The 25470-nt window shown below is 48.2% G+C and overlaps 2 protein-coding genes across 6 annotated transcripts in view; both read right to left on the bottom strand.

The window, feature by feature from the left end:
• The window catches only part of LOC135391794 (E3 ubiquitin-protein ligase XIAP-like), a 41153-nt gene that overhangs the window by 7267 nt on the left and 8416 nt on the right, over positions 1-25470 (bottom strand). Inside the window, exons 4-15 of one of the 2 annotated variants that reach the window (XM_064622256.1) lie at positions 23853-24058; positions 22873-23045; positions 21938-22149; positions 21832-21860; positions 21701-21747; positions 21277-21359; positions 19799-19905; positions 18584-18709; positions 17457-17522; positions 14907-15176; positions 13935-14113; positions 13063-13307 (exon numbers count right to left, since the gene is read on the bottom strand). In XM_064622256.1, the coding sequence (XP_064478326.1) occupies positions 13063-13307; positions 13935-14113; positions 14907-15176; positions 17457-17522; positions 18584-18709; positions 19799-19905; positions 21277-21359; positions 21701-21747; positions 21832-21860; positions 21938-22149; positions 22873-23045; positions 23853-24058 (1743 nt within the window). The remainder of the gene's footprint in view (positions 1-13062; positions 13308-13934; positions 14114-14906; positions 15177-17456; positions 17523-18583; positions 18710-19798; positions 19906-21276; positions 21360-21700; positions 21748-21831; positions 21861-21937; positions 22150-22872; positions 23046-23852; positions 24059-25470) is intronic. The other variant, XM_064622257.1, reaches the window with a different exon arrangement.
• LOC135391796 (uncharacterized) lies at positions 1507-13055 on the bottom strand. Of its 4 annotated transcripts, none has more exons than XM_064622262.1 (3): positions 2618-13055; positions 1796-2553; positions 1507-1739 (listed from the first exon to the last, which is right to left on the bottom strand). In XM_064622262.1, exon 1 carries the CDS (start codon positions 8666-8668, stop codon positions 7388-7390), a length of 1281 nt encoding a protein of 426 aa, XP_064478332.1. In that variant the 5' UTR covers positions 8669-13055; the 3' UTR covers positions 1507-1739; positions 1796-2553; positions 2618-7387. The 4 variants fall into 3 exon arrangements, with proteins under 4 accessions (XP_064478332.1, XP_064478331.1, XP_064478330.1 ...); XM_064622261.1 differs by having other exon boundaries at positions 1796-2866; positions 2929-13055; XM_064622260.1 differs by having other exon boundaries at positions 1796-13055.

Genomic DNA, 25470 nt, shown 5'->3' with positions numbered 1-25470 from the left:
CAGATGGCGCCACCATCATAGCTCTAGACGAGAAAGACAGAACAAGATACTAGCGGCAGGTAAAAATGACAGCACTGCTAAGCAAGTCTAGGCATGCGAGAGAAAAGGTCTAACCGCTACTGCTAAAACAGAAAACAGTACACATCGGGGAAAAAGGCTTACGGGGGGACGATCGCTTAGGCCTAACCCCAACACTACGCAGCTAACACAAGGCGGGAACCACACATCGCTAAACATGCGAGAAAAGGCTTAACACGAGCGCGGTCACCGCTAAACACGGCAAACATACGAGGAAAGAGGCTTACGGGGGGCGATCGCTTAGGCCTAACCCCAACACTACGCAGCTAACACAAGGCGGGAACCACACATCGCTAAACATGCGAGAAAAGGCTTAACACGAGCGCGGTCACCGCTAAACACGGCAAACATACGAGGAAAGAGGCTTACGGGGACGATCGCTTAGGCCTAACCTCAACACTACGCAGCTAACACAAGGCAGGAACCATACATCGCTAAACATGCGTCAACAGGCTTGGACACCGCAAAACAAGTCTAAACATGCGAGAAAAGGCTTAACACGAGCGCGGTCACCGCTAAACACGGCAAACATACGAGAAAAGGAGCGCGTCAAATCACTCACCTTTTCCCCCGCGGCAACTTCCAGGCAGAAACTGAGCGAGCGCGGAGAACATACGTCTGCTCTCTACGAGATCCAGCCAGAAAGTGAGCGAGCGCGCGGAGCGCACGTCCGTCTTCCGCGACGGTCCGAGAGAAACTGAGAGAGGCGACGCGCAGCGGCCGCTATGGATGCGCGCGCGCCCTCTGCTCCACCCGTCCGCGCATGCGCGCGCGCGCGCTCCCCTGCGCCGGCCGCGGGTGTTTTCGGTTTCGGCTCTCTGGTGCGCGCGCGCTCCTAGCGGCGACGGGTGGCTTTTCAGTTTCGCTTTCATTCTCTGTTCTTTGCGCGCGCGCGCGTTTATCTCTATAAAGGCAGCGCGCACCGCGCTCGCGTCATCACTACGTGAAGATGTTCAGCTACCACTCTTTACAAAATTGTTCCCGTACCCACGCTTCTTGGGAAGAAGTGGAGAAGGAATGTTTCAACGGCGAAAGTCCCCGCAACGAGCTCGTCATCACTGCTTTTCGCTACGTGATAGACATGGTAGGCTTTGGCAATATAGGAGAGATCTCGCCGGGGCCGCTGCAGGAGATGGTGCGTCGAATTTACGCCCGTTACAAGAACGTGTGCATAACGGTTCCTGACGGACCCCTGGGACTGATGAGCGAATTTGTGAGCTTGGCCAACGCAGAATTCAACTACATCGCTGCAGACATCGTGGACCTTCTCGCTCGTGCCATCGCTCATATTAAGCACGCCCTGCGGAAGCAGCGACATTTGCAAGCAGTCTACATCGTCAACTTTGTCACTGATTTATTGAAATACCGCTTGGTTATTGACATGCAACGCATTAAACAGTCCGAATAACTTTGACGAGACTCTGTGTGTGTTCTTTCACTGAAACATCTTTATTGAATACATACAAAGGACTTGGTCGATAGATGCCTGCTCTTTGTTCCACGGTCACTCGATTCACAAAGGCGCTCACGGTCTTCCTTGTCCCAATGCTGTACAAGGAGGTGTCCTACTGCTATACAGGAAGGCAGTTGGGTCTAACGGGGAGGTTGCTGGACGGCTTTTCCTGTGCTGCATGATGTGCGACGACAGCGGCTATTGGTTCCTGAAAAACAATGTCATACATAGAATACACTCTCACAGCAGAGACGGACAACTTACACTTTGCTCCACGAAATGCCTCGCGTCGAGGATGAATGCCCCTCTCACAGCAGAACCACTCGACTTACATTTTGCTCCACGAAACTGGATGAATGCCCCTCGTGGGTTTTCGATCAACCGTCGTAGAACCAGACCGTCTCCTCCTCCTGTCATTGCGCTGATGGCGTCTGTACTTTGGACACCGCGCCTTTGCAATAACGCATAGGATGTCGACGATGTCAACCAAACGAAAAATGAAAGAAGGTTTTAATTTAACCCCAATTTGAAATAATTCTCCCTTTAAGAACTCCTTAATTTTGTATAATCAACATGGTCTCTAATGAAATTTGTGTTATGCACGAATTCTCCCCCCCGTTTTGGAATAATCTAACGAAAAATGAAAGAAGGAGTTCAATTTTGAATAAGGCCAGATTAAAATGTTCCCCCAAATCTCCCCATTACGCCTAATCAGAATTCTCTTACCCATTCCCAATTTTGAGTGGTGCGGATGGTACACCGCAATACCCCATTAAGCCTAATCAGAATTCATGGCGAACATGAATTCTTGTCCCTCCCAATTTTGACTGGGGCGGGGGACGCCCCCCAATTCCCCATTAAGCCTAATCAGAATTCATATTGGCCATGAATTCACGTCCTTCCCCAATTTTGAATAATGCGGGCGATGCTCCCCCTAATTTTGAACTTCGCGGAGCCTAATCGGACCTCATGTTAGGCATGAAGTCCCTCCCCCCAATTTGAAATAATTCTCCTGTGTGCACCTAGCAAATAGAGAAAAGGAGGCATTAATCAAACATCGATCTAAACACATACAAATGCACTTACCTCCTGCGCAAGCAGACCGAACGTTGTGGTGGTGGTGGTGGTGACATCGTCGACATCATCATCTTTAACTGCGGTCTATCCCACGCTCGCTTTTATACGCAGGATCTGTGGTTTCCTATTCTTCTATTGTATTGGGGCAGAGAGAGAGAGAGAGAGAGAGTCGCGTGATGCGAAAGACGATATGCGTTTATTGGCTGACGTGTTTACATGGGTGCTTCATGGTCTTCTATAAGAACCCAGGGATCCAATCTAGTAATAAAGAACCAGAATAAGGATTCTACGAACAAAAACCACAATCGAAAAACACTCACGGTATTTGACTCGCCATCCAGCGTTCAGCGAGTTCTCTCCAACCCGCTGCACTCGCTCTGTTCCACTGGTGCACCAGGGAGTAGAGGAGGTGCTCCGCTTCCCCGAAGCTTAAAGGAGCAGTACCTTCTAGCGGTAAAGTATGCTCCTCTAAGCTTCGGGGCACTCTGAAAAAGAGCTCCCCCTCTAGTCCCCGCTGCACAGCGATTTCTCGCCACTCCCTGCCGTAGCACGCCATGAGCACTTCTGTGGTGGCCGTCTCAATGTCTTCTTCGCCTACGATGGCGAACGCTTGCAAAAACGTCTCCATATCCAAGCGGGGCACATCTCCCCCCGCACCGGGGATCAGCTGGAAAAATAGCTGCACAATGTGTGTCACAGTGAAACCTACAGAGGAACGTTAGGTATTAGAAAATAACTATTTCTAAACAAGAAGAGATAGAGAAAAACTTACCAAACGGCGGACGAATGTGGACCAGAAGGTCCAAAATCGTCTGGAACGTATGCAGCATTTTCTCGGGACTCTTGATTCGAGAATAGTGGACAAGGGGGGTACAGGGGATGACCATCTTAGAGTACAGGGTTCTCACGCTCGCACTAACCCCATTCACGTCATATCCATCGATTACGTAAATCCGCCACTTTGCTTCTGTGACAAGATGCCGCCCTTTGTTGCTCCAATATCGTGCGAGGAGGAGGAGGAGGGGAGACACAGGGGGTTCGAGACCAGACACGTCCAAGGACTACAAAGACGGAGAGAGAGAGAGACGACCCGCTGTCACATCCTGTGTAACCGTCCCAGAGTGGGATTCGAACCCAGGATCCTTCTACACTGGGCGCGACACACTAACCACCAATCTAATTCGTACTGCGTGACGTTTTTCGTATTGCGGGGTTCGTGTCTACACACGTCACAACATGTTCAAACACGTTCAAACATGTTCAAACACGTTCAATGACGTCATAGAGAGAGAGAGAGGAAGTAGTGTGTCCAGGGACGACTTCGTCGCCTGTGTCTAAACACGTCCAAACATGTTCAGACACGTTCAATGACGTCATAGAGAGGGTGAGAGAGGAACGAGTGTGTCCAGGGACGACTTCGCCGCCCGTGTCCAAACATGTTCAAACACGTCTTAACATGTTTAAACACGTTCAATGACGTCATAGAGAGTGAGAGGCAAAGCTTTACTATAAATGTCGAAGCGAATGGTCGATCGTCATTCCATCATGATCAGCTTGGTAGATCCTCGTAAGTAATATACCCATGACGTCATCATCATCATCGTCGAAATGTTTGAAGAGTTTCGTTTCCAGTGTACAACACTTTTGCTGCGCGTGAAGTCGGTGTTTTCCCGCCTCACATATTTCGGGAGATTGGCAGGGCCCGCTTCTTCTGCACCAATTGCGGTGGATTGTGGTCCAAAGGTACGCTTCCTCGTTATTTTTTTTTTAATACGTTCTATAATCGTTCACATTTTTTTTTTTTCAGAGCAAAAGCATTGGACGGACCGATTGATTCGCCCGTTTCCCGGCTGTCGGACGGTACCGTTCGACGTACGTTGCGAAGGACTACGACTATTGAAGGAAGATGGAGAAGATGGACCATCAGTGTCACTCTGTGACTGAAGAAGATTGTACGTGTGTGTGTGTTTGAGATATAAAAACACGCGTTTCTCACACTCCTTTCGTTGCAGATTACGAATGGCTACTGACGGGAGATCTACCTCTGGTCCTAACCTTCAAGCCTCCTCCAAAGACCTTCTTTTTGCGAATCGGCGATCAACTGACTACCTGTCGCTGCGGTGGACTCTGGTCGAGAAACCCCAGCCATTGGTTAGACTCGAGCCTTCGTCCGTATTTGGGCTGCCTTCCCGGCTACGAAACCAAAGCTGGAGCCTAATTCGTGTGTAACGAGAAATAAAAAAAGGTTGTCTACTCTCATTCCGTCTCAGTCATGATGACGCCCGAGCAGAGGTTTGCCACCTTTGTGCAAACGCGAATGTATCGGGACTTGCTGCGATTACGCGATTATATTCACGGCGATAGCTGCGAGGGAGACTTTCGCTCGATTCTCAAGACGATACCCTTACGTCTGTTCACTGTCAGTGGGAAGATTGCAAAGAAAATGAAGCGTTTCGTAGATTACAAGCTCGAGCTGTTGGAAAAGTATAGACGAGGAGAGACAGTCGACCCGTGTCTCATCAACGCGGGTTTCAACCGACCTATCGTCCGTCGCTACTGGCTTCTCCACACATCCCTCGACGTCACGGTGCAGACCGGCGACGACGAGCGTCGGGTCAGCACGTTGGAAGATCGTCTCGCAAGGGTCTTGTGTATGTCGTGAAAAAATAAATAGACTATTTTTTTTACGAAACGAGTTCGCTCACGAGGAGACGTTTTATTGTTTCGTCATTCTCTTCGAGGTTACAGGAAAACATGGATACACAACTTTCCAAGCTGTAGCGTTTCGACATGCGCGTGGCTACGTAGATACAAAAAAGCCCGCAGTAAGGCGAAAAAGGCGATTGAATACACTTGTCGTTATACTCGTCCACTACAGGTAAAGTCTTCCAAAGGTTTGCTTCGATGGGGGGAAGTCCGTAGCTGTCGAAAAACACGGCAGACCCGTCGTAGTTTTTCAGGTAGAGCACCCAGTGCTGCCCGCGCCTTCTTCGCTCTTCCGTATTGATGATTAAATAACCGGGCTTGCGTAAAACGAAGGCTTCGTCGGAAGCGCAAATGCCTCTCAGCATGGAGGAAGCGAGGGGGTTCAGGGACACGAGTTCCAAGATGTCGCTCTCGTACATCTTTTTTTTTTTTTTTTATGGGAAGGTGACCGTACGGTCCTTGTCGACGTACATGAGCTTGGGACACTCGGAAATCAAGAGGACGGTGACCGCGTGTGGAAGGGCTTTAGCGAAGCGTAATTGCAGGCGAACGTTTCCTTTTCGCCACTCGTTCAAATGCGAAGGAGAAGAACACTTGTCCACGTCCAAGTTAAAGTAGAGAAGGAACCCGTTCGTTTTAAATCGCTCGTAGCTATACTTGAAATGTTTCTCTCCCAGTTCTTGCAAGAAGTTAAAGTAGGGAATTTTGACGAGGTCGTTCTGAAAGTCGTACTCGGCTCGCACTTGCTGGCCGTCCACGGAGAGCATCGAATGAGACAGGTCGTAATGACGGAATTTGTAGGGGTTCGATTAGATGTCGCCGAGAAAGTCGGACGTGGCGAGCAGGGCGACGCATAATTTGGAAGGCACCCTTTCGGGGTAAACGTCTTCAAAGTGAGCGTCCAAGCTCCCGGCACTCAAGCTCCGCACCTTGGTTTCCAATCCGCGTAACACGTAGATGGCCGGCGTGGTCTGAAGCCGCCGCTCGTATTCCAAAAATAGGGAAGGTGCCAGCGTCACCTTTTTCAAGTGTAACGTCATTTCTTTAATGTCCACCTCGTAATTGTACGTTTTCTTGTCTTTGGGAACCGATACGAGTTTAAATTCGTCGTTGTTTAACAGGAAAACGACGCGAATTTCGACGGCAGGTACCATCAGGCGCGGCTGTTGAAACAGGTCGGTATTGATCTGACCGACCAGGTTAAAGTATTTTCCACCCTTCGTCGCTTCGTAACGTTGTTTCGGACCGCGAGACGAGACGTCGTAATCGTCCTTTAAATGTTCGTCGTCCTCGACATAAAGTCCAGCCGCGTGCACTGTTTCTTGAGCCGCGGGCGTGGAATGAAGCACGACGTCCAAAATACTCCTGTAGGCGTACAACTCGTTGGAACCGACGAGTTTGTTGTTCGCATAAACGGTGACCGTCTTAAACATGCCGCTCAACAGGTGGTTTATTGGGAAAACGACATCTTTCTCGTCCATTTCTTCCCCGTCGTCGCGAACAATGCGCACGGTCAAAGACACAAAACTGCAGTAGAGATCCAAGTGTGCCCTTTGCAAATTTTGAATACAAAACTCGATCACGGAATTATTTACTCCGTTGACCGGATAAAAAAGTTGGTACGAAGTATCTTCCACGCCGTATTGAATGGAAGGGGGTTCGAATATCATCACGTCACTCGTTAGACAGATCGGCGTCTGTATTTTTCCTTTCGTTGACGTCATGACGGAGCGCGCGCAGCGGATGTGTGACCTTCACGGCGTACCAAAGATATCTGCAGGTGCGTCGTGTGTCGGTGCCTTTTGTTGTCGTTTGCGGCGTTTCTTCCCATTGTTGTTTCCAGAGCCCTCCATGGAATCCAGCACGTCTCTCCCCGTTGCTATGGCCGTCTTTTTTACTGCGCGCGATATTCCTTCGCCATCGGCCAAATTCCGCGCCAAGCGCTTCAACGTTCTCTTGGCGATCGGTTTTATTTGCTGCCAGATGGGAACGATAAACTTGGATATGTTGCTCAACACACCGCCCCCTCGTTGGAAAAGGGGTCCCGTGTACACGGGAATTATTTTGGGGGAATTACGGTACATATTTGAAATGCAACGTTAGATTGGTTCTGCCTTTGGACCGCAACGGCAAACGTCTTCCCGTTTCGTCCGCGAGAACGATCGTCACTGAAGGAATTTCGAATTGAGACAGGTTAAAATACTGGATGTTATCTAACGTGTAGGTGACGACGTGCTTGTCTTTCTCGTAATAAAAGGGTAGTATTTTTAATATCGGTTTTTTCCCGCTCCCCACGTACGTGGGTTCCACGATATCCGTGTACACGATTATGTTGTGAAACGGGGGTTCCAGGAGTACCTCGACGGAGCTCGTAGCATCCTCATCCCCCGTGAACACGGTACGCGATTCGAAGCCCAAAAGCACGGCCAGGTACTCGGAAAGTCTTAGGGTGGAGGTGCCCTCGGAAAGCCGAATTTTACATTTCTGTTCGGTTCCGTCGAAGCTGAAGCGCGCGCGTTCGCCTACGCGCTGATTAATCGCATTTAGAAGTGCTTGCGGCGTCGCATAATAGCCGGGAGGCACATGTACTTGCAAAGATCGAGGAATTTTCGTCTTGATCGTGAAAGAAAATTGACGCGCTACGGGGAGAGAGACGCGTAGCGTTTCTTCTTCGTGTCCCTCGACGGCTGTGAGATGTAGCAGCTTGACAAAGGGTTCCGGTACGTGCAACCCTTTCGGTGTTTTCAGAGAGTACACGTTATCCGCGAATTCTAGCGAGGCGTCCAGCTTGTGCGTCTGGAAATACTTGTTGAGTGTGTTCCGTAGGGACGTGGTTTCCGAATTCAGAGTGACGTCGCCGAAAGCGACGGCGGCTGCGGCGTGCTCCAATACGATGGAGGTGGCTTCGCGTTCGCTCAATTTGGGGGGTTTCACCGCACGACCTGCTTCGCGGGACGCTAGCGAGGCGTCGAGCGCTTGCGCGAGCCGAGGGTCCAATTCCACGGCTTTCACGTCCACGGGTAAGACGAAGTCGTATCGCGATTTATTGTACGCGAAAGAAACGTCGAATTCCGAAAGGGCTTTTCCCAAATCCCTCTCGAGATCCGAGGTGACACGAAAAGTTCTGCCGGCTTCCACCGTGTCCTCGAAAGAAACCTCGATTTTCGCATCTTGCCTTTCGTAGCCGATATTTAAAAAATCGTTACTTATGCTGAGATCCATCAGACCGACTTTATACCGATTCGAGAGCTGAAGCGGACTATCGAAAGCTACCGTGAAGGCGTTGAGTTTATTCGAGGGAAACTTATCCATGCTGGCGTTCGAGAGCAGGTGGACGTAGATGTCAGACATCATTTCCCAATCTTGACCACGTCGCTGCTCGGAACCCAACTGTCGTGTTCTTTGTCGTAACCGAACCAGCGAACCAAGGAGAAGCTCTGACCGTTCAGTTGCTTCTTTCTCAGCACTTTTGTTACTGGCCAAGGCTGATTGGCGTCTCGGGTTACGACGAGTACCTCCTCCGGGTAGAAAGATCCGTCCACTTCCTTGCCCCGGTAATCTTCCAGGTGTACGACGGGAGGAGAGGTGTCTCTCAGGCGGGAGACGGTGAAAATCTGAGGCGACCAACTCCCTTCCGAGCTCTTATGAAAACCTTTTCTGTGAAGTAGGACCCCCACTTTATCCCCCAGTTTGAGCTTCTTTTTCACGGAGGGTACGACGGGCTTCCCATTTATCTTATTGAACAGCTCCAATTCGTTTTCGGGCGTGACTTCGGACGGGCTGATGCCCAAAGTCCTGTGTTTGGTGGTGTTGTAGTCGCGCACGATCTTGGGAAGCGCGGAAACGAAGTGGTATTTTCCCGTTACTCTAAAATAACGGAATATTCTGTCGCGTAAAGTGCGTATGACGCGCTCTGCCTGCGACGCTTTGATTACTGGAGAGAAGGTAGAATACATCTGTACCTTCTTTCGTGAGAGATACTCCTTGACGGTCTTGTTGTAGAATTCCCCGCCTCTGTCGCAAAAGATGCGTGTAGGTACGTTACCTCCCCGAAAAAGTCTTATCATGGCCCTTTTCATTTCGGCGGGGCGCTTCGTCTTTAGCGGGAGGGTGCGCAGAAAGCGGGAGAGGGAATCGATTGCCACGAGAATGTAGCGGTAGCCACCGTTGAATCTCTTGTATTTTGAAAAATCGGCGAGGTCCATCTCCTATTAAACTTTCTTCTGACCGGATGGTGGAGCGTGTAGGCATCCAGCTTTCTGAGAATGGCGAGAGCTTTCTTTTTGCTCAAGTGATGTGCTTTTCTATAGCGTTCCACACCCCCCAAACCACCCTCTGGTTTCTCATATCCCTCCATAAGTCGTCCACGCAATGGAGGCCTGCTGCTGCTGCTGCTGCTGTTGAGGCTCGCGAGATTTGGGTAGAGAAATCAGACGCAATAGTTTCGAGACTTTGGGGAACCAGGAAGGTTTCTTTCCCGTCTTACGTTGCAACAAATAATTGACGAGTTCGTAAACGGAGGAGTGTCTGATGGGCTTGCCCGACACGGAGACACAACCCTCGCGATCCCAGGAAAGAACCTTCTTTAATTCCGAGACGACCCTTTCCGCTTCCTCTTCGTCCACCTCTGGAGAGAGGAGCGAATAGTCAAAGTCATTTGTAGCGTCGGACGCCTTGTTTTTATTGTCGTAGGGGTCAAATCCGTACTGCTTGAGTATGCGATACAGTGCTTGCAGTATGAGTTTCACTTTGACGTCGTCACTCTCCTTCGAGGAAAGAATGTTTCCGATGGAGGTGGTCACTTCAATTCTCTTGGCCATTGGCGAAAAGGTTCAACACGGCGGAAAGCAGGAGAGGAACCACCGACGAAAGAACGCCCTGTCCTCGCTGCTGAGACAGATAGCGCTTCAAACGTTGCGGGTTCTTGTGAACCTTTTTGTAGGCGAGCCGTCGTAAAAAGCGTTTGTGCTTCTTCAAACGCGCGAACGTATCTGGAGCTAGAGCCACCTTTCCGTTCAATACATTGAGGCAAATTTCGGAGAGGTGTTTCATGTCGGACGAGGACGAACGTCTCAAGACGTCGCGGCGGCGTGGAGGGGGTAGGGTGGAGAGTACTTTGAGTAAAGTGAGGTGAGGGCGGAGATTCATTTCGGAGCGTAGATATATTGACGTTCTCCCGGAAAGATATTGCTACGCAACCTGTGATCCTCGTGCGTATAGTTGTGAAGATCCACGAGTAAATATGCGTGGGGCGACGACATCGCTTGTTTATATGCGTCCAGAAAATACTCCAATCTTTTTCTGCCAAATAGCTGTTGGCCGAAATGTTCCATCTGGTGCACGCTGCGCACGGTGCGCCACAGGACGACGTAACTGGCGTTGTAGGATATTGTTCTAAAATGGCTACTGTCGAAAAAGATGTTTTGAACGAGTAAGAAGATCGACGCGTTGGCGTGGTGAGAACCCCGAATGAAAAGATCGGTCACCTCCTTCAAGGAACCGGCGTCGGTCATGTGATCGTCGACGACGATCAGCGTAGCGCGCGACGTGTCCCACTCTCGCGGTAGCTCCTTGGTAAATTTTACGGAGTCCCCGAATTCGTCCTGCATGCTCGGCGAAGCATATTTCTGCACGTAGAATATTTGTGACGGAGGCTTGTCCACCACGTCGTTCAGGTTCCTCAACACGTTAGCAACGAACGTAGATTTGCCGCACATGGAGGGGCCGCTTAAGATACAGCGAAAGGGATGACGGAAACGAAAAGGTTCGGGGGAAGACATCTTGCGTGCGTACACATTGCACGAAGAGAAAGAAGAGACTGAGACTCGAGGAGAAATGCATCGCTTTTTATTTACACATCCTCGTCGTCCTCCTCCTCTACATCGGAACTGCGTTCCCAATACAGATCGTCCAGGCTAAAGTTGGACTTCTTTTTCGCCAGTCTGTCCGCCGCTAAGATGCGGTCGAGCGTCTTCATCTTGTCCTGACACATTTCTTGACGTGCTTGCAACCATTCCAGACGGTGGACTTGAAAGGCTTCCTCCACGATGCCGCGTATAAATTCGCGAAGTTCTTCGTTTTTTGTCTTTTCCTTGCGACGACGAGAAACGCAGGAGAATAAACCACACATGGCGTTTTCCACGTATCGGTCAGAATGATGACGCGAGCGCGGTGCGCGCTGCCTTTATAGAGATAAACGCGCGCGCGCGCAAAGAACGGAGAATGAAAGCGAAACTGAAAAGCCACCCGTCGCCGCTAGGAGAGCGCGCGCGCGCAAAGAACGGAGAATGAAAGCGAAACTGAAAAGCCACCCGTCGCCGCTAGGAGCGCGCGCGCGCGCGCAGCAGAGAGCCGAAACCGAAAACACCCGCGGCCGGCGCAGGGGGCGCTAGGAGCGCGCGCGCGCGCATGCGCGGACGGGTGGAGCAGAGGGCGCGCGCGCATCCATAGCGGCCGCTGCGCGTCGCCTCTCTCAGTTTCTCTCGGACCGTCGCGGAAGACGGACGTGCGCTCCGCGCGCTCGCTCACTTTCTGGCTGGATCTCGTAGAGAGCAGACGTATGTTCTCCGCGCTCGCTCAGTTTCTGCCTGGAAGTTGCCGCGGGGGAAAAGGTGAGTCATTTGAAGCGCTCCTTTTCTCGTATGTTTGCCGTGTTTAGCGGTGACCGCGCTCGTGTTAAGCCTTTTCTCGCATGTTTAGACTTGTTTTGCGGTGTCCAAGCCTGTTGACGCATGTTTAGCGATGTGTGGTTCCTGCCTTGTGTTAGCTGCGTAGTGTTGAGGTTAGGCCTAAGCGCGCTCCTTTCCTCGTATGTTTGCCGTGTTTAGCGGTGACCGCGCTCGTGTTAAGCCTTTTCTCGCATGTTTAGCGATGTGTGGTTCCCGCCTTGTGTTAGCTGCGTAGTGTTGGGGTTAGGCCTAAGCGATCGCCCCCCGTAAGCCTCTTTCCTCGTATGTTTGCCGTGTTTAGCGGTGACCGCGCTCGTGTTAAGCCTTTTCTCGCATGTTTAGCGATGTGTGGTTCCCGCCTTGTGTTAGCTGCGTAGTGTTGGGGTTAGGCCTAAGCGATCGTCCCCCCGTAAGCCTTTTTCCCCGATGTGTACTGTTTTCTGTTTTAGCAGTAGCGGTTAGACCTTTTCTCTCGCATGCCTAGACTTGCTTAGCAGTGCTGTCATTTTTACCTGCCGCTAGTATCTTGTTCTGTCTTTCTCGTCTAGAGCTATGATGGTGGCGCCATCTGGTGTGATGCCTTGCAACTAAGTGGCCACCTGTCGTCGATCTCTGCAACTGCTGGGTGCAAACTACCAACATGGCGGACGCTGGTCACTCGGGTGTTGCGGAGCGGCTTCTTCGCCGCGGCATTGTTGATTTTCGAATAAATTGTTTCTCTCCACTCTATTTCCATCTTTTTATTTTATTTTCTGCCTATTATTTTTATTTTTTATGACCACGATTATCCGGAAACGCACAACTGGTCTGGACGCGAGATAGACATTCCCCAATTAGTGTGGTGGCTCCCTGGAGGGTGCTGATTAATGTGGGGGGGTCCCAATTAGCTCTAATTGCCAATTAATGGCGTCCAGGCCAGATGTGCGTTTCCGGATAATCGTGGTCAGTACTTACTACTCCAACGCACCCATAAACAACTAGTGTACTACATGGTGTTTAAACAAAAAGTGATTCTTAACAGTCTGCTGTTCATGACGTCGCATTCACATCCCAGAAGTTGGTACTCTCCCTGGTACTCACTTGGAACTTCCAATGTTCTGACATTCTTTTGCGGGGGGGATGACATCTGCTACTGCTCTGCGAACGTCCTGTTCATCGAAGACGTCAATCAATCCAGTGCTGTTTAACCTTGTTCGAATCGCCAAGTTCATGAGGACATCGTCAATGCCTTGGGAAAGCAGACAGCGAACGATATCAGCTGATATCAGATGGTGCAGCATCATTTCGGTTAGCCCGTCAGACTTGCTGATTTCTGCTTCATGTCGCTGTAAGAAGAATCGGTGATTGCGGTAAGAAGAAGTCCATCAAAACATATCCGAACAGTGTAACGGAAGAAGACACGTGAAAGCAAGGAATCAAGGACGTGGACGTTGTTCTTACTGTTATATGGCTACCACAGTTCATACATAAATGGAATAATTTGACGGTACTACATCATGTCGATTCCTGCATACGTAACGAACAGTCGAGAAAAACGACTTTGTGTGCCAAACTCAGTGACTTGCAAAGAAGCAAACTCTGTAACTCGGTTTGACATTCCGACAGCGCCAGCGACGAAAGATGACACAGGACGAAGCGCTTTGTCCTATTCCGCCTTGCGTACCTCCGTCTCGCTGGCCTTTCCTTTCTTTTTTCTTAATAAACATATCCCCCCCCCGTTGGTGCCTGCACAATGAGCATAGTTCACATGAACATATTCATATCAATGAACGTATTCAAATTGCTTTCATTTGACACAGAAGCGATTTTCCACCGCTGGCTCAAACGCACCGGCGCATACCTCTATAAATGTACAAACACAACTCTCTGGCTCTCTGATACAATATGGTAGTGAGTTGTACTTTGAATGCATTATTCGTCACCAGATTGTGGAATGCTTTAATGTAACGCACTTCCGCAATCAGATCTCGGTGCGTCTGCCTAACGTCGTTGATGGCCAGGTGTCCAAGCTGGAGTTCGACGTACGGGCACTCCGGGAACCATCTGGCATGTTCCAGCAATGGGTCATCGTCAACGTCCCAACCACAAAGGCTGTTTCCACACTGAAAACACATCGTACGGTCCTCAGTCCCTGCAAAATTGCTACGGTTAGCAACATTGTCAACAGGATATGATTTTTCTGTAATTCAATAGAGCGAAGCTGTTGGTGTTGTTCTCTCTCTATTTTTATATAGTAAAGAGCAGAAACAGTATTCAGTCAGTTGGGCAGGCGAAGTTGAACGCATTCTGAAAGCTTATTAGGGGGTATGAAGGGAATAGCTTCAGGACGAGAGCCTCGACGAGAGCCAGGGCGAGAGCGTCTCTCGTCCTGAGGCAATTCCCTTCATACTTCCGTACCGGCTCGCTGGATATACCCATCTAGTACGTCTATTAGGGGCTATGTTTTTTTACGGGGGTGGGGGGTTCGAAGTAGCTTGCCGCTGTTGACTCCACTTAAGTGGGCAGCGTCACGACTACAGCAAAAAAAAGAAGAAGAAAAAGGGGGAGAAGACAGTTGACGAGTTCAAAGTGAGGCATAGGCACGATGAACGATACGTGTTTTTTACGAGAAAGACAAGAAAAGAGGAGTGGTCAGCCATTCTGATGCCAGCTTGATATTAAACAAAAAAATCAAATACACGACAAACTTCGTACCATTGGAGCAAACAGTCTGTTCAGAAGAGGCAAAACATTGCACGAAAAGTCACGGTCAGAGGGTGGACGCAAGGCCCGAATCTTGTAAGAAGCGGAACGGGCTGCAGTGACAGTTAAGTGGGCGGGCCAATGGTCGGGACAAAGAAGAGGGTGGACATGACATTGCACTGTTCCAGGCATGTTCCCCGAGGGTGATGGAAGAGGTTAGTCGACAGAAATAAGATTGTTACCTGTGTAGAAAAAGCCCGCCTTCACCATTTTTCGCGTATTTCCCTTTGCAGTCGCTGGGTAGGCTTGAAAAGATGCCTCTCTGTCTGCCAACGTTGCGTACCGGCGGTATGCTGGTTCCTTCTGTGGTATAATGTGCCTCTCGGTCTGGTATGTCGCTCCGTTAGCGTCTTGGCGCTGGACGGTTCCCGGGTTCTGGGGCCTAGTTACGTCTGCTGTTCGTTCGGGCAGCACTGGCGGCATCACGGTCACACGATCTGTCGTGACGGATGCTGCAGGAAAGGGGGAGGATAGGTGAGCGTATGAACTATGAGAACTGTAGCAAAAATTCAGCCAAATTGATTATAGATACCACTGATGTCTGGACATTGTGTTCTATATCTGTTATGCCCTGTTCCCACTTGATGACCCTCGGCTCTACGTCAGTTGACAGCGGCGGAAGGCAATACTATATCCGTCCTTGTGAGAATACAAGCACATAACTATAAAGAAACGACAAGCCGTACTTTCTCCACGGCGTCCGCAAAAGCTCGCGATGTCAATGTCCATTTGACCAAAGAGATGATGAGTCTGCTATATAGTCTTCGCCTTCGCACTGCTGCTGCTTCGTGCTGGAACAGCGAGGGGATATCCAGCGGCCACATGTTAAGCATGTTACATGCTCGAAGGTTGCACTTCTGTGTGCCTTTTCATTTTTTCTCGCTTTGTGTTTATTCTTTTTTTTTTTTTTGCGTTTGTCCACCACCCTTCTCACTAGGATGAACGTTACATATTCCATTTGGTACACATGCTGTTTGAACAAACGCAGACTCTGCTTGAAAGCCTTTGTCACATCAAATTAATTCGATCTGTATCATTCCCCGTGGTATTTATTTTTCTATTCTTTTCTTTCCATTTCTCTTTTCTTTTTTTACTAGGGACAAAAGTCAGGCACTGGTGCTTGATACCATAATCTGATTCGGGCAGTAAGGCGGTATAGATGACAACAAGTTAAAATTTTCAAAATAGCCGCCATCTTCAAGCAGATGCATTGTTGGAAGGATCTGCGAGCTCGCCCTCTGGGCTTCGAGCGAAGCGAGATGTCTCGGATGTGACCCCTAGCGCATATCTAAACACAGCGCGGGCGGATGTGAGCCAATTTTCAAACGCCTTCGAGACAGCTCCGCGACGTCATATCTGCTCTGAGCGACAACGAGCGAATAAACATATACGGCATTAAGTGAATACGAATACTGAAACTAACTTGATTACCAATGCTCGCTGTGCGAGTGCCAGTGAGTTGTTAGATCACTGACAATGTTTGCACCTCTTGACGTTACATATTGAGTTTATTTATTGCGTTAATATTATTACACAAGACGTATTGCATTCCCTATTTTACTAATGGCCTGTCTTTTTGCGGTTTTGTGTCTGACGCTTTGTCCTCTGAATGGTCAGGACAGTGCGTCTGCTCACACTCAGCACTGCGGACTGTGCTCACCGCCTACACACACACAAAAAAAAAGCTGGCAACAAGGGCTTTTGAGTTTCACGTTTCCTCATGGCGTATTGGAGTTTCCCCAAATGGGATGACATTGATCAAACATCAATGTCTTATTTTAGCATTTTGCTTGTTTGTTTTTTCCGCAGGTCCATTTTATTATCTTGTAACTCAATGCAACGAGCTGAACAGAATGTCGGCTTCAGGTAACAAGCATGCAAATATCGCTTGATAGAATATGGCTCAGCGATTAGGACACGTCATAGCACAACTGGATCTTTTAAAAAGATACAAAACCGTTTAGGACGATCGCTGCTGTTCATGTGTCGATGGGGGTATCTCGGAGGTCTCTCAAAACATGTTCAGAAAAGTGAAGCAGATCAAGGGAAGGAAACGAACGCATCACGCTACCGAACGTACGCCCGTCTGTTTTCGCTCACTACTTGCAAAAGGTTTTCTGCATTGCAGGTGGACTGAAGGCAGAAGCCTTAGCTTAGCCTTCATTTGATGCACATCTGTTTTCTCTCGCTGTCTTCTAGCACAGAAATCGTTAAGAGGGACGAGAGAAGAAAAGCTGTGAGAGAGAAATATGGGGAAGAGTAAGCGACTTCTAAGAGAGCGGTGCCCTCTTCCAACGTCCAAATATATAAGGAAGCCGCTACGACAGACGACGTCACGGCCTTTCAACGCCGCATCACTGCGGCCAATCCGGTCCAATCCAAGTCGTGTTTTTCGTCGGGGCCCTATGTCCGAGGCTCGTTTATCTTGCCTGCTCGAGTCCACTGGGGTTGCATTCCAAAGAAAGCTTCGTAAGGAAGAAGTATTGTACTGTGTAAACCTTGTACTGACAACAGGGCCGGGCAGAGCTTGTAGGAGATAGTGCGATAGCGTTCGTTATACGTTGGGGCTACCGTATCTCTCTCTCTCATGACCGCTCAGCTGTAATGTCCCTCTTCGCCACCTTCGTTTCTATATGTTACGAGAGTTCAATATTTTCTCCTAAACGTCTTTAGAACTCGAGTCCACGCACACTATTCTCTTCGTGAACGTAACACCTCGAAATTGGCCTTACCTATACGGGAACTTCCCATAGGCCTTATGTTATCAGGTAGTCCCAAATGTGCGGACGACGTACGCCCTGAAATTGATGGGAAGATATTGATGATTCAGTTTGGCTTGATTGATACCCTAAAAAAAATAAAAATAAATTCCTGACACCAGTGTAGCACCCGAATTTCTGACATGATTTAATGACTTGTGGTCTCCCTTAATTGCACCTCGGTTTCGAATTTGGCCTTTCTCCTTCGTGGAAGTTCATATGATTGGCTCAGTTTCTGAACAGTCACCTATAGAGTTCGAGGAGGGCCACACATAGCAGCTCCTAGAGCTTGGGACAAAAGTTTACGGAACACGGTACTGCCGTATTTCTTTATTGGAGCAGTCTCCTGCTAGATATAAGGGAGAGATCGAATAAGAAACAGGTGACTGGCTATTCTATCCATCTGTCAGTATGTGTGTCCGCTCCTGCTTTCTGGAATGGTGTCGCTCCCATGAAGAAATGGGACACCCCGGTGTTCCGTAAACTTTTGTCCCAAGCCGTACATGAACGTCATGTTTATTACGACTTCAGCGATTGATTTTCTCTTCACCCTGTCAAGCACATCGCGCCTCGATGGCTATGTCAAAGACGGGAGATTTTGATACCACCGGGTATCAAGCAATCGAAGTTCCAGCAACACATGGCGCGAAATACGTGCTCAGGTTGTCTAGACGCAGCGTCGGATTAACAAATAAGTATTTTGACCGTGGAGGTTGCATTTCTTTGTGAAGCCCATGTGAAGTTTCCACATCAGTGTATATCACGAATGAGAGGATAAACCACGACAGCACAATGTACCTGTGCCTTTGATACGGAACCATTCTTGTCTATAAGATAGAGAGACACGCACACAGACAGACAGACAGACAGACACGCAGACAACCAGACATTCACGCAGACAGCCAGACAGACACGCAGACAGCCAGACAGACCGAGGTTAGATGTGGATGAAGTAGCCGATTCACCGCCGTTGTGGCGCTATACTGAACATGAAATGTAATAGTATCTTACGTAAACAGCTTTTTGATTATGCACATCATGATTTGCTTAATTAGTAATTAATTAGGACACGATTTGTTTAAACGGCAAAGTGCACTCACTTAGCATCCACAGGATGTATTCGCACCTTGGATTCCATCTCATGTGTTCCGTGGCTGCATCGTCGGTAGGTTCCCATTCCGAGAGTAGAACTCCACAGTGGAAACAGCCCGTTTTATCGCCTTCCCCTGGAAAGACGAAAACAAGTAACGTCTGTTTAGGATTGCGGGAATGCAAGATTCAAGAGAAATGTGCGCCCTTCGTGACCCCTACAGTGTTACGCGTTCTGCACTGAGCAGTTGCAGTTTAGTGAAGTTGAGGCTTTTGATGTTTTTTCTTTAAAATCCGTGTTAGCGCCGCGACGCAACTATGGCTACACCGACGTACATGCATGGGCAGATGGAGAGAGCACAGCAGAAAGGAGGGGAGACAAGGGGAGTAAGTACGCGTCCTGGGACTACTTCAAGGGCAGCTGTACGAGCATTCGTCTGGAAATTGCGCCTTAAAACCCCAGACAGCACAGCAGGAGCGGAGATTCGAACCCGCGTCATCCTAACCAGTGTGCCATAGGGGCTGGTGGCTTTTGTTGTGTTTGTCCCTTCCTATGTTTCAACCTCATAACAATTACTTTCCATCATGTTTACCTCACTGATTCTCTTTTGAGACCTAAGAAGGAGTGTGAGGCATTCTGGAGCACGTGCAATTCAAATACCTCCCTCGTTAGCTCTCCACTAGCTACGACCATTGCTCTTTCGCCTGGATGCACGATATTTGTCGTACAACGCTGCAAAGTCATGGGCGAAAAGTTTATGGAGGCGAATTTCAGGAGCCCTAACGCTGCTCAGAAAGTGGAAGGGCAAAATAAAAGGAAAAAAACTACTCTTGTAATCTAACCATTTGGTTTCACTGTGTAGTTAGAGGCAGATGCAGTAACCAGCTAGGTCAGCTAGTTAGTATAGCTAGTTCCCTTGTTGCAATTGGAACAGGTATTTAAGGCACTGCGTAGTGCAACCATCATGAGGAAGGTTAGATGAAACGAGTCTACATTAACTATCCCTTGTTAAAAGGCAAATTCCATTGCAGAAAACGACTGTACCTGATTGTACCGGCTCCAGTAGCGCAAGAGTTCCGCGGGTCACACGACGCGCCGATCATGACAGAGATTATGAATAAAAACAGAAAAAAAAAACAACGACCATCCCTTAATCAAAATAAATAAGCAAACGAAAATAAATAACGGCTATAAATTAGTTAGAAAGTACCCGGTGTGGGCTTACCTGCGTAAAAGAATCCAGCGTTAGCCATACTTCCAGGATTGATGAGCTCCGTGGGAGTGTGCGGGAACCGGTCGAATGTAGCCAACCTTTCCGACAGGTCCGCGTACCTGCGTGAAATGATTGATGAAAACCGAGGTACAGTCAACCCTCAGTTTGTGAACCCTCGATTTATGGATTCCCCCGTTTTGTGAACGGTATGCCACGCAACGAAACATTTGCCGTGTATTTTCTCTTCGTTTTATGAACCCTCGATTTCCAACAGTGAACACGTTTTGCGGGAACGAAGTAGAGAATCCATGGCTTTTTGATCTCTGTTTACGAACAGATTACACACGGTCACCAAACGGCCAGGAAAAGATGGAATTTGGCACATGGCGTGTCCGCGGAGTTCGAGGTGAGAGCATAGGCGGATCCGAAGGGTGGGGAGGGGGACTGAAAAAGTCGAAGATAGTAAGCAAAGTAAGCGTAAGAGTGCTACTGCGACTAGTAGATCCGCTTGGGACCACATTGATGCTGCTATAAGATTCCAAGAGGAGAACGATAGGCGAAGTGTGCAGAGGTTGACAAACCTTATCAGTAAAGTAGACACAAATGAAGGTAATGTGCAAAACACTATTACGTAGTATGTCTCAAAATGAACGCCTCTGCATAGTTCCGTCGTTTAATGCGCTCCTCCGTCCTTTCCTTTTCTGCACATCTCGATTTATGAACATTTTCGAGGGGAATGATTATTGTTCATAAATCGAGGGTTGACTATACGCATAATTTCAGACGTTCGCAACAGCAATCGTTGGAGATTGGAATAGCGAACATGACAGGAGCGTGATAACCCAAGAGACGGACACGAGCATTCTGTTGTTTGATCGCATCCATATCTTGTCCAATCTTAACCAACGCGTTTCTTCTTGCGTGTTTGTGAACCCTATTAGCCAGGCTCCCTAGGTGTGCCAATCCATCTTGTCATACTTTTTTCATTTTGTGCGTGCACGTGTGTACACCCTGATCAGCGCTGTCAACCATGGTGGTGGTGGGTGGGGTGAGGTGATGTAGGGTTAAGCTGAGGTCAGCCTGCTCCGGAGTGGCGGCTCGGTGCACCAATAATAGGGAGAAGAGAGGAGGGTCAAAGAGGAGAGAGAGGTGATGGTGGTACAGGAGAACGTGAGGTGTGCTAACTCTCTTGCTCTTGGATTTGCGTAGCCCAGGAGAACTACCCACCACAGAAAACATGCGAGCATCCCTCAGTAGTCTTCATTGAGAGAATCACTGTACCGCGGTAACTGCTAGGATTATTGGCGAAGTCACCCCATAGCTGTCAACCATCAAACATCACGACGAAAAAGCAGCACAGTGCATTCACTGCGAACGACACAAGCGGATATACCTCAATGGATCTGTTACACGACCTTCCACCCTTGAAATTATGTGAAATGATGTTGTGTTTAACATTTCATAACATTTTCCAACGTTGCTATACTTACTGAGGGTACCTGGAGCGGCTTAAATATTCAAATCCACCAGTCGGATCTGCTAGTTCGAACGGTTGGGAAGGTCCTGGCTGGTCCTGCGGTGTGAGAGGTATAATTCAGACTGTGCGTATGTTTACCATAAATATATGCCGTTCATCTACATATATGTAGTAAAATAGCTACACATAGTAATTCTAAATGTTTGGCATCCCACCGAGAAGAATGAACGTAAATTTTTTGTCGCGCAGTGCACTTCCATCGTGGTTGTCCATTACAATACTGTACCAGGAATGTGACGGGAGGATGCCAATGATGATCAAGTGGTTCGAAGTGAATGCGTTCATTTCTCCCCCGCATCTTTATTCGTGCGGTGTAACACCGATAGTATAGGTAACACGTTACATATCACGACGTGAAAACATTTGTCATGACTTACCTCAGGTCGTAACATATCAGGGACATGCCCCGGACATGCCAACGAGCCTACGAGCAAAAAAATAATCACGTCATTCATACGCACCTTACGCTAGGAGTTTCTAATGCAAACGTATAGTGTCTTTGACTTACGATCTGAGCATTGATTGTCACGTGGTATTCTGTAAGAATGAATCAGGGTTCAGGACCGTAACAGGTGTGTGCGGGGCATCACATGACGCAAGCAGTGTACACTTACGTTCTCCAATCAATCTCCAGTCTGAAGTCGCAAAGCTCACTGAGTTTCGCCTCGATGTCATCTTTGGAAGCATCCTCTGTCAGCGACGATGCTGCGAGGTACAGGACTTGTACTTTAATTCCTGAAGCCTCATAAAAACGGATGTCTTCACTGCCAAAGCGAGCGTCCACTAGCGCCTTCACTCCAGTCTCTCTACGTCCGCGTTCTGCAAGCTAAATAACGAGGCGAAAAGTAAGCTAGGGACCGGTACGTACACAGAGGATGTTCATTAAGGCGGGACCAAAAAACGTAGATAATAATTTCGTAGAAACCATGAAACATGTCGAAGCAACCCGAAACAGACGAATACGAACATGACCACCTTTCGAAAAGTTTCAATTCAAACACGAATTAGGGTGTCTACCTGAAACTTATGTGTCAACCTTGTAGTGTGAACCTTGTTGGCGCATTTAACTTTGATGCAGAGTAGTGCATTGGAGACTATCTCTGTGTGCTACTATCCTTGTGAACTGTGTCTACTATGCTTGCGTGCTTCGTTCTGTACGTTAACAGCTTTTTCGTTCTTATGTCTTCTGTATCGCCTCAACGTATATTGCAGGCGAAAGTAGTGTTTTTTGTGTTTTTTTTTTCTGGGTTGGGGTGGGGGGACTCTGTTTAAGGGAGTAGGAAATTCCTCGTGTGATAAATTTAAACTCACCATTTTATTTTTGTTGTTAAACAACAATATCATATGATCTCGTATACAGATTCGTATACGAAACTGAACCACTATACTTTTAACTAGTACCTTCCTTACCATTGTCTTGGCGCATTTATGGCATTCGTCGCTCGTGCGCGAGGAAAACCCAAATCATCAACCGAACTCGTACTATTCTATGTTTATCGTGCTGCAAAACTCAAGTACATGCAGAAAAAGACAAAAAAGAAGTATTCACCCTGTTCAGGTATGTGTGATGTTCTCTCCAGATAAAATTCACCACATTATCCCCTAATATGAATCTGTTGAAGGAGCACTCTGGATACCAGCGGCTGTGTTCGACATGCGGGTCATCTCCCTCGCTCCACTCTCCATGAGCACCACCACAGTGAAAACAAGTCACGGTGTTCTCTGAAATATGTGGACAGAGAAAAGCGTGAGATTAGGAACGATTGTTGTGAACCTGTTTCCCGTTCATTTTGCAACTAGTTCAATATAGCGATTTTAATATACTGTTGGTAACGTCGCCGTTAAGTTAACGTTCCTACCGAAACCAATGACAGCTTGCGCGACTCGGAAGTTTATCTATTGATTGGGTGCGGTAGACGTGGTAGCCTACAGCGCTGCCGGTGTCAATTCTCCGTGAAGGAACACCGTAGGCTGCCACCATATGAGCATGGCACTACGTGCCTTAGCTACATGGTAGGAGTATATGGTAAGCGAGGTGCTACGGCTGCCGCCGTTAAAAAAAACACAAATACTCTTTATTTGAATAATGATGATTGGGGGTTTCACCGCGCCGTTTGAACGATAGTTTTTGAACCTGTAAACTTCGTATCAATGAGTCCAGCAATGTATTATAAATCTCAAGACCTGACATCGAAAGCATGCTGGTCACCCAGCCTACGCTCCTATCATAAATGTGAACAAACCGGCTATCAGACGAAAGCGTGCTCTCTATGGTATTGGCGCGTTAGCGGAAGTAGAACTGAATACAGTATGCGAAGGGGCCTGTTGTTGGACCGCACGCTACAGGGAACTCGCAGTGCGCGTGTCAAGAGTTGCAAACCGTGCTCAATATCAATCACAATGCACATAAAGAAACTTCCTCAATAACGTTGCGTTTCACTTCTCTGAATCCGTCCCGCCATGTTTACTGCACTGTAAATATGCAGTGTACGCAAATGTACAGATCACTGTAAGGCAGACACATCTCACCGCTCAAAAACAGCCCAGCGTCTGACAAAGGGCCTCTGCTCTTCTTGTAAAAGCCCCTTGCGTTCCGGTAGCTTCGCAGACGTGCGGCGATAGTTTTGAATTCCGGGTGCTTCGGAGGGCATAGTCCTAGGAACAAGTCGTATGCGTTTCCCAAGAGCTTGAAGTCGTCAGGAATACTAAATAAGACTCTGAAGGAATGAATGCGCCTGTAAATGAATAATTTCGAGTTAGTACGTATGTTAGTCGAGTTGCCATGTGTGCGGCGATATGGCAACAGATGAGTATCATAAACGATGTCAGATGTTTGCTTATGATTCGTAAGCAAGCATCTGACATCATCATGTGTTTGTGTCCAACCTCTGGGTAAAGAACCCTTCAAACTGTCAACCGCTCAAGGCAACTTGCAAACAGCCAAGTAATTCCTTCATACAGGATGCCACAACATAGGAAACGGTGCACCACGCGAACAAAATAAGCGATGTTCTTACCAGTTGTGTATTATCACACATGACAGTATTTCTTCTTGCGACTTATTATTCAATTGAGCCTGATTAGCTAACTCTAAATATGTTTCTTCAAAGAAGCTCTGAATACCATCTAAAAGAATTTCCGTTCCGAACGCGTTGTGGAAGCAGGTAACTTAACTTGATAATAACACGAACATTTTCTCTGTACGCGATATTTTTCCTAGAAAGAAAGACGCTTGAAAGAAGAAAAAAGACGCTTGAACATCGCCATGCGCGTTCTCACTCTACTCGCTCCTCCGGGTCAAACGAGGAGGAGAATGAAAAAAACGTCATTGGTGACATAATAAAAGTTGAAAGCGGTAACCCCGCTTCTATCCGTGTCAGTGCTGACTTGTTTTCTGTTCTTTCTTTCCCCCTGCTTTCTCCCTGTCAAGCGATGAATGAGGGATGACCTCGATATTCCTGGTCGTGAAACCCCCGTTCTCGAAATTCATGTTCTGGAGACAAGGAAAACCAGGGGAAATGCTGCTTCGTAAGATGATATCCCGCGATGAAGAACATAACATCACTATTTAACCACTCAAACCCAGGGGTTTTCGATATGTGTCCAAGTCGTCTTAACGAACGAAAGACACATTTTAGCAGCCATTTGGCTTGGCAGGGCGGCATGTTGGTTAGTTAGTTATGTGCATGCAATATGTTGGCCGGGTTAGTCCTAGTTTGCCGTTGACAGTTTCCCGCACGCGACATGTGCATTTTATAGTGAGCTAAAATTTACGCTAGTCACGTGCTCTTCCAGTGCACGCTGATATGTCGGCGAACGCAAACTTAACCTGCGCTGTTGGACACTATTTGGTGACAAAACAAAAGGCGCCGAGCACGGATGGACTCAATCTTGCGTGCCTGCGTCGTCCACACTTGTAGTCTGCATGGGCCAATTCTCGTTTAGCTCGATGATTGGTAAGTTGACCATAAATTGTGGTGGTCTTATGACACTGCTTGGCTATGTTGGTGTGTAACTCAGGCAATGAATGTTCAACGCCTGATGTAACGACGAGCCGGCGACGGCATATTGCGATATATTTCACTGGATTATATATGACAAAATAACAGACGACGTTCCTCGAAACCAATCAGCGGCTCGACTTTTT

The sequence above is a fragment of the Ornithodoros turicata genome, chromosome 4 (genome assembly GCF_037126465.1).
Source record: "Ornithodoros turicata isolate Travis chromosome 4, ASM3712646v1, whole genome shotgun sequence".
In the NCBI taxonomy this organism is placed as follows: Eukaryota; Metazoa; Arthropoda; class Arachnida; order Ixodida; family Argasidae; genus Ornithodoros; species Ornithodoros turicata.
The sequence above is the reverse complement of the archived record's forward strand: the minus strand, read 5'-3'. Positions and strand labels throughout refer to the sequence as shown.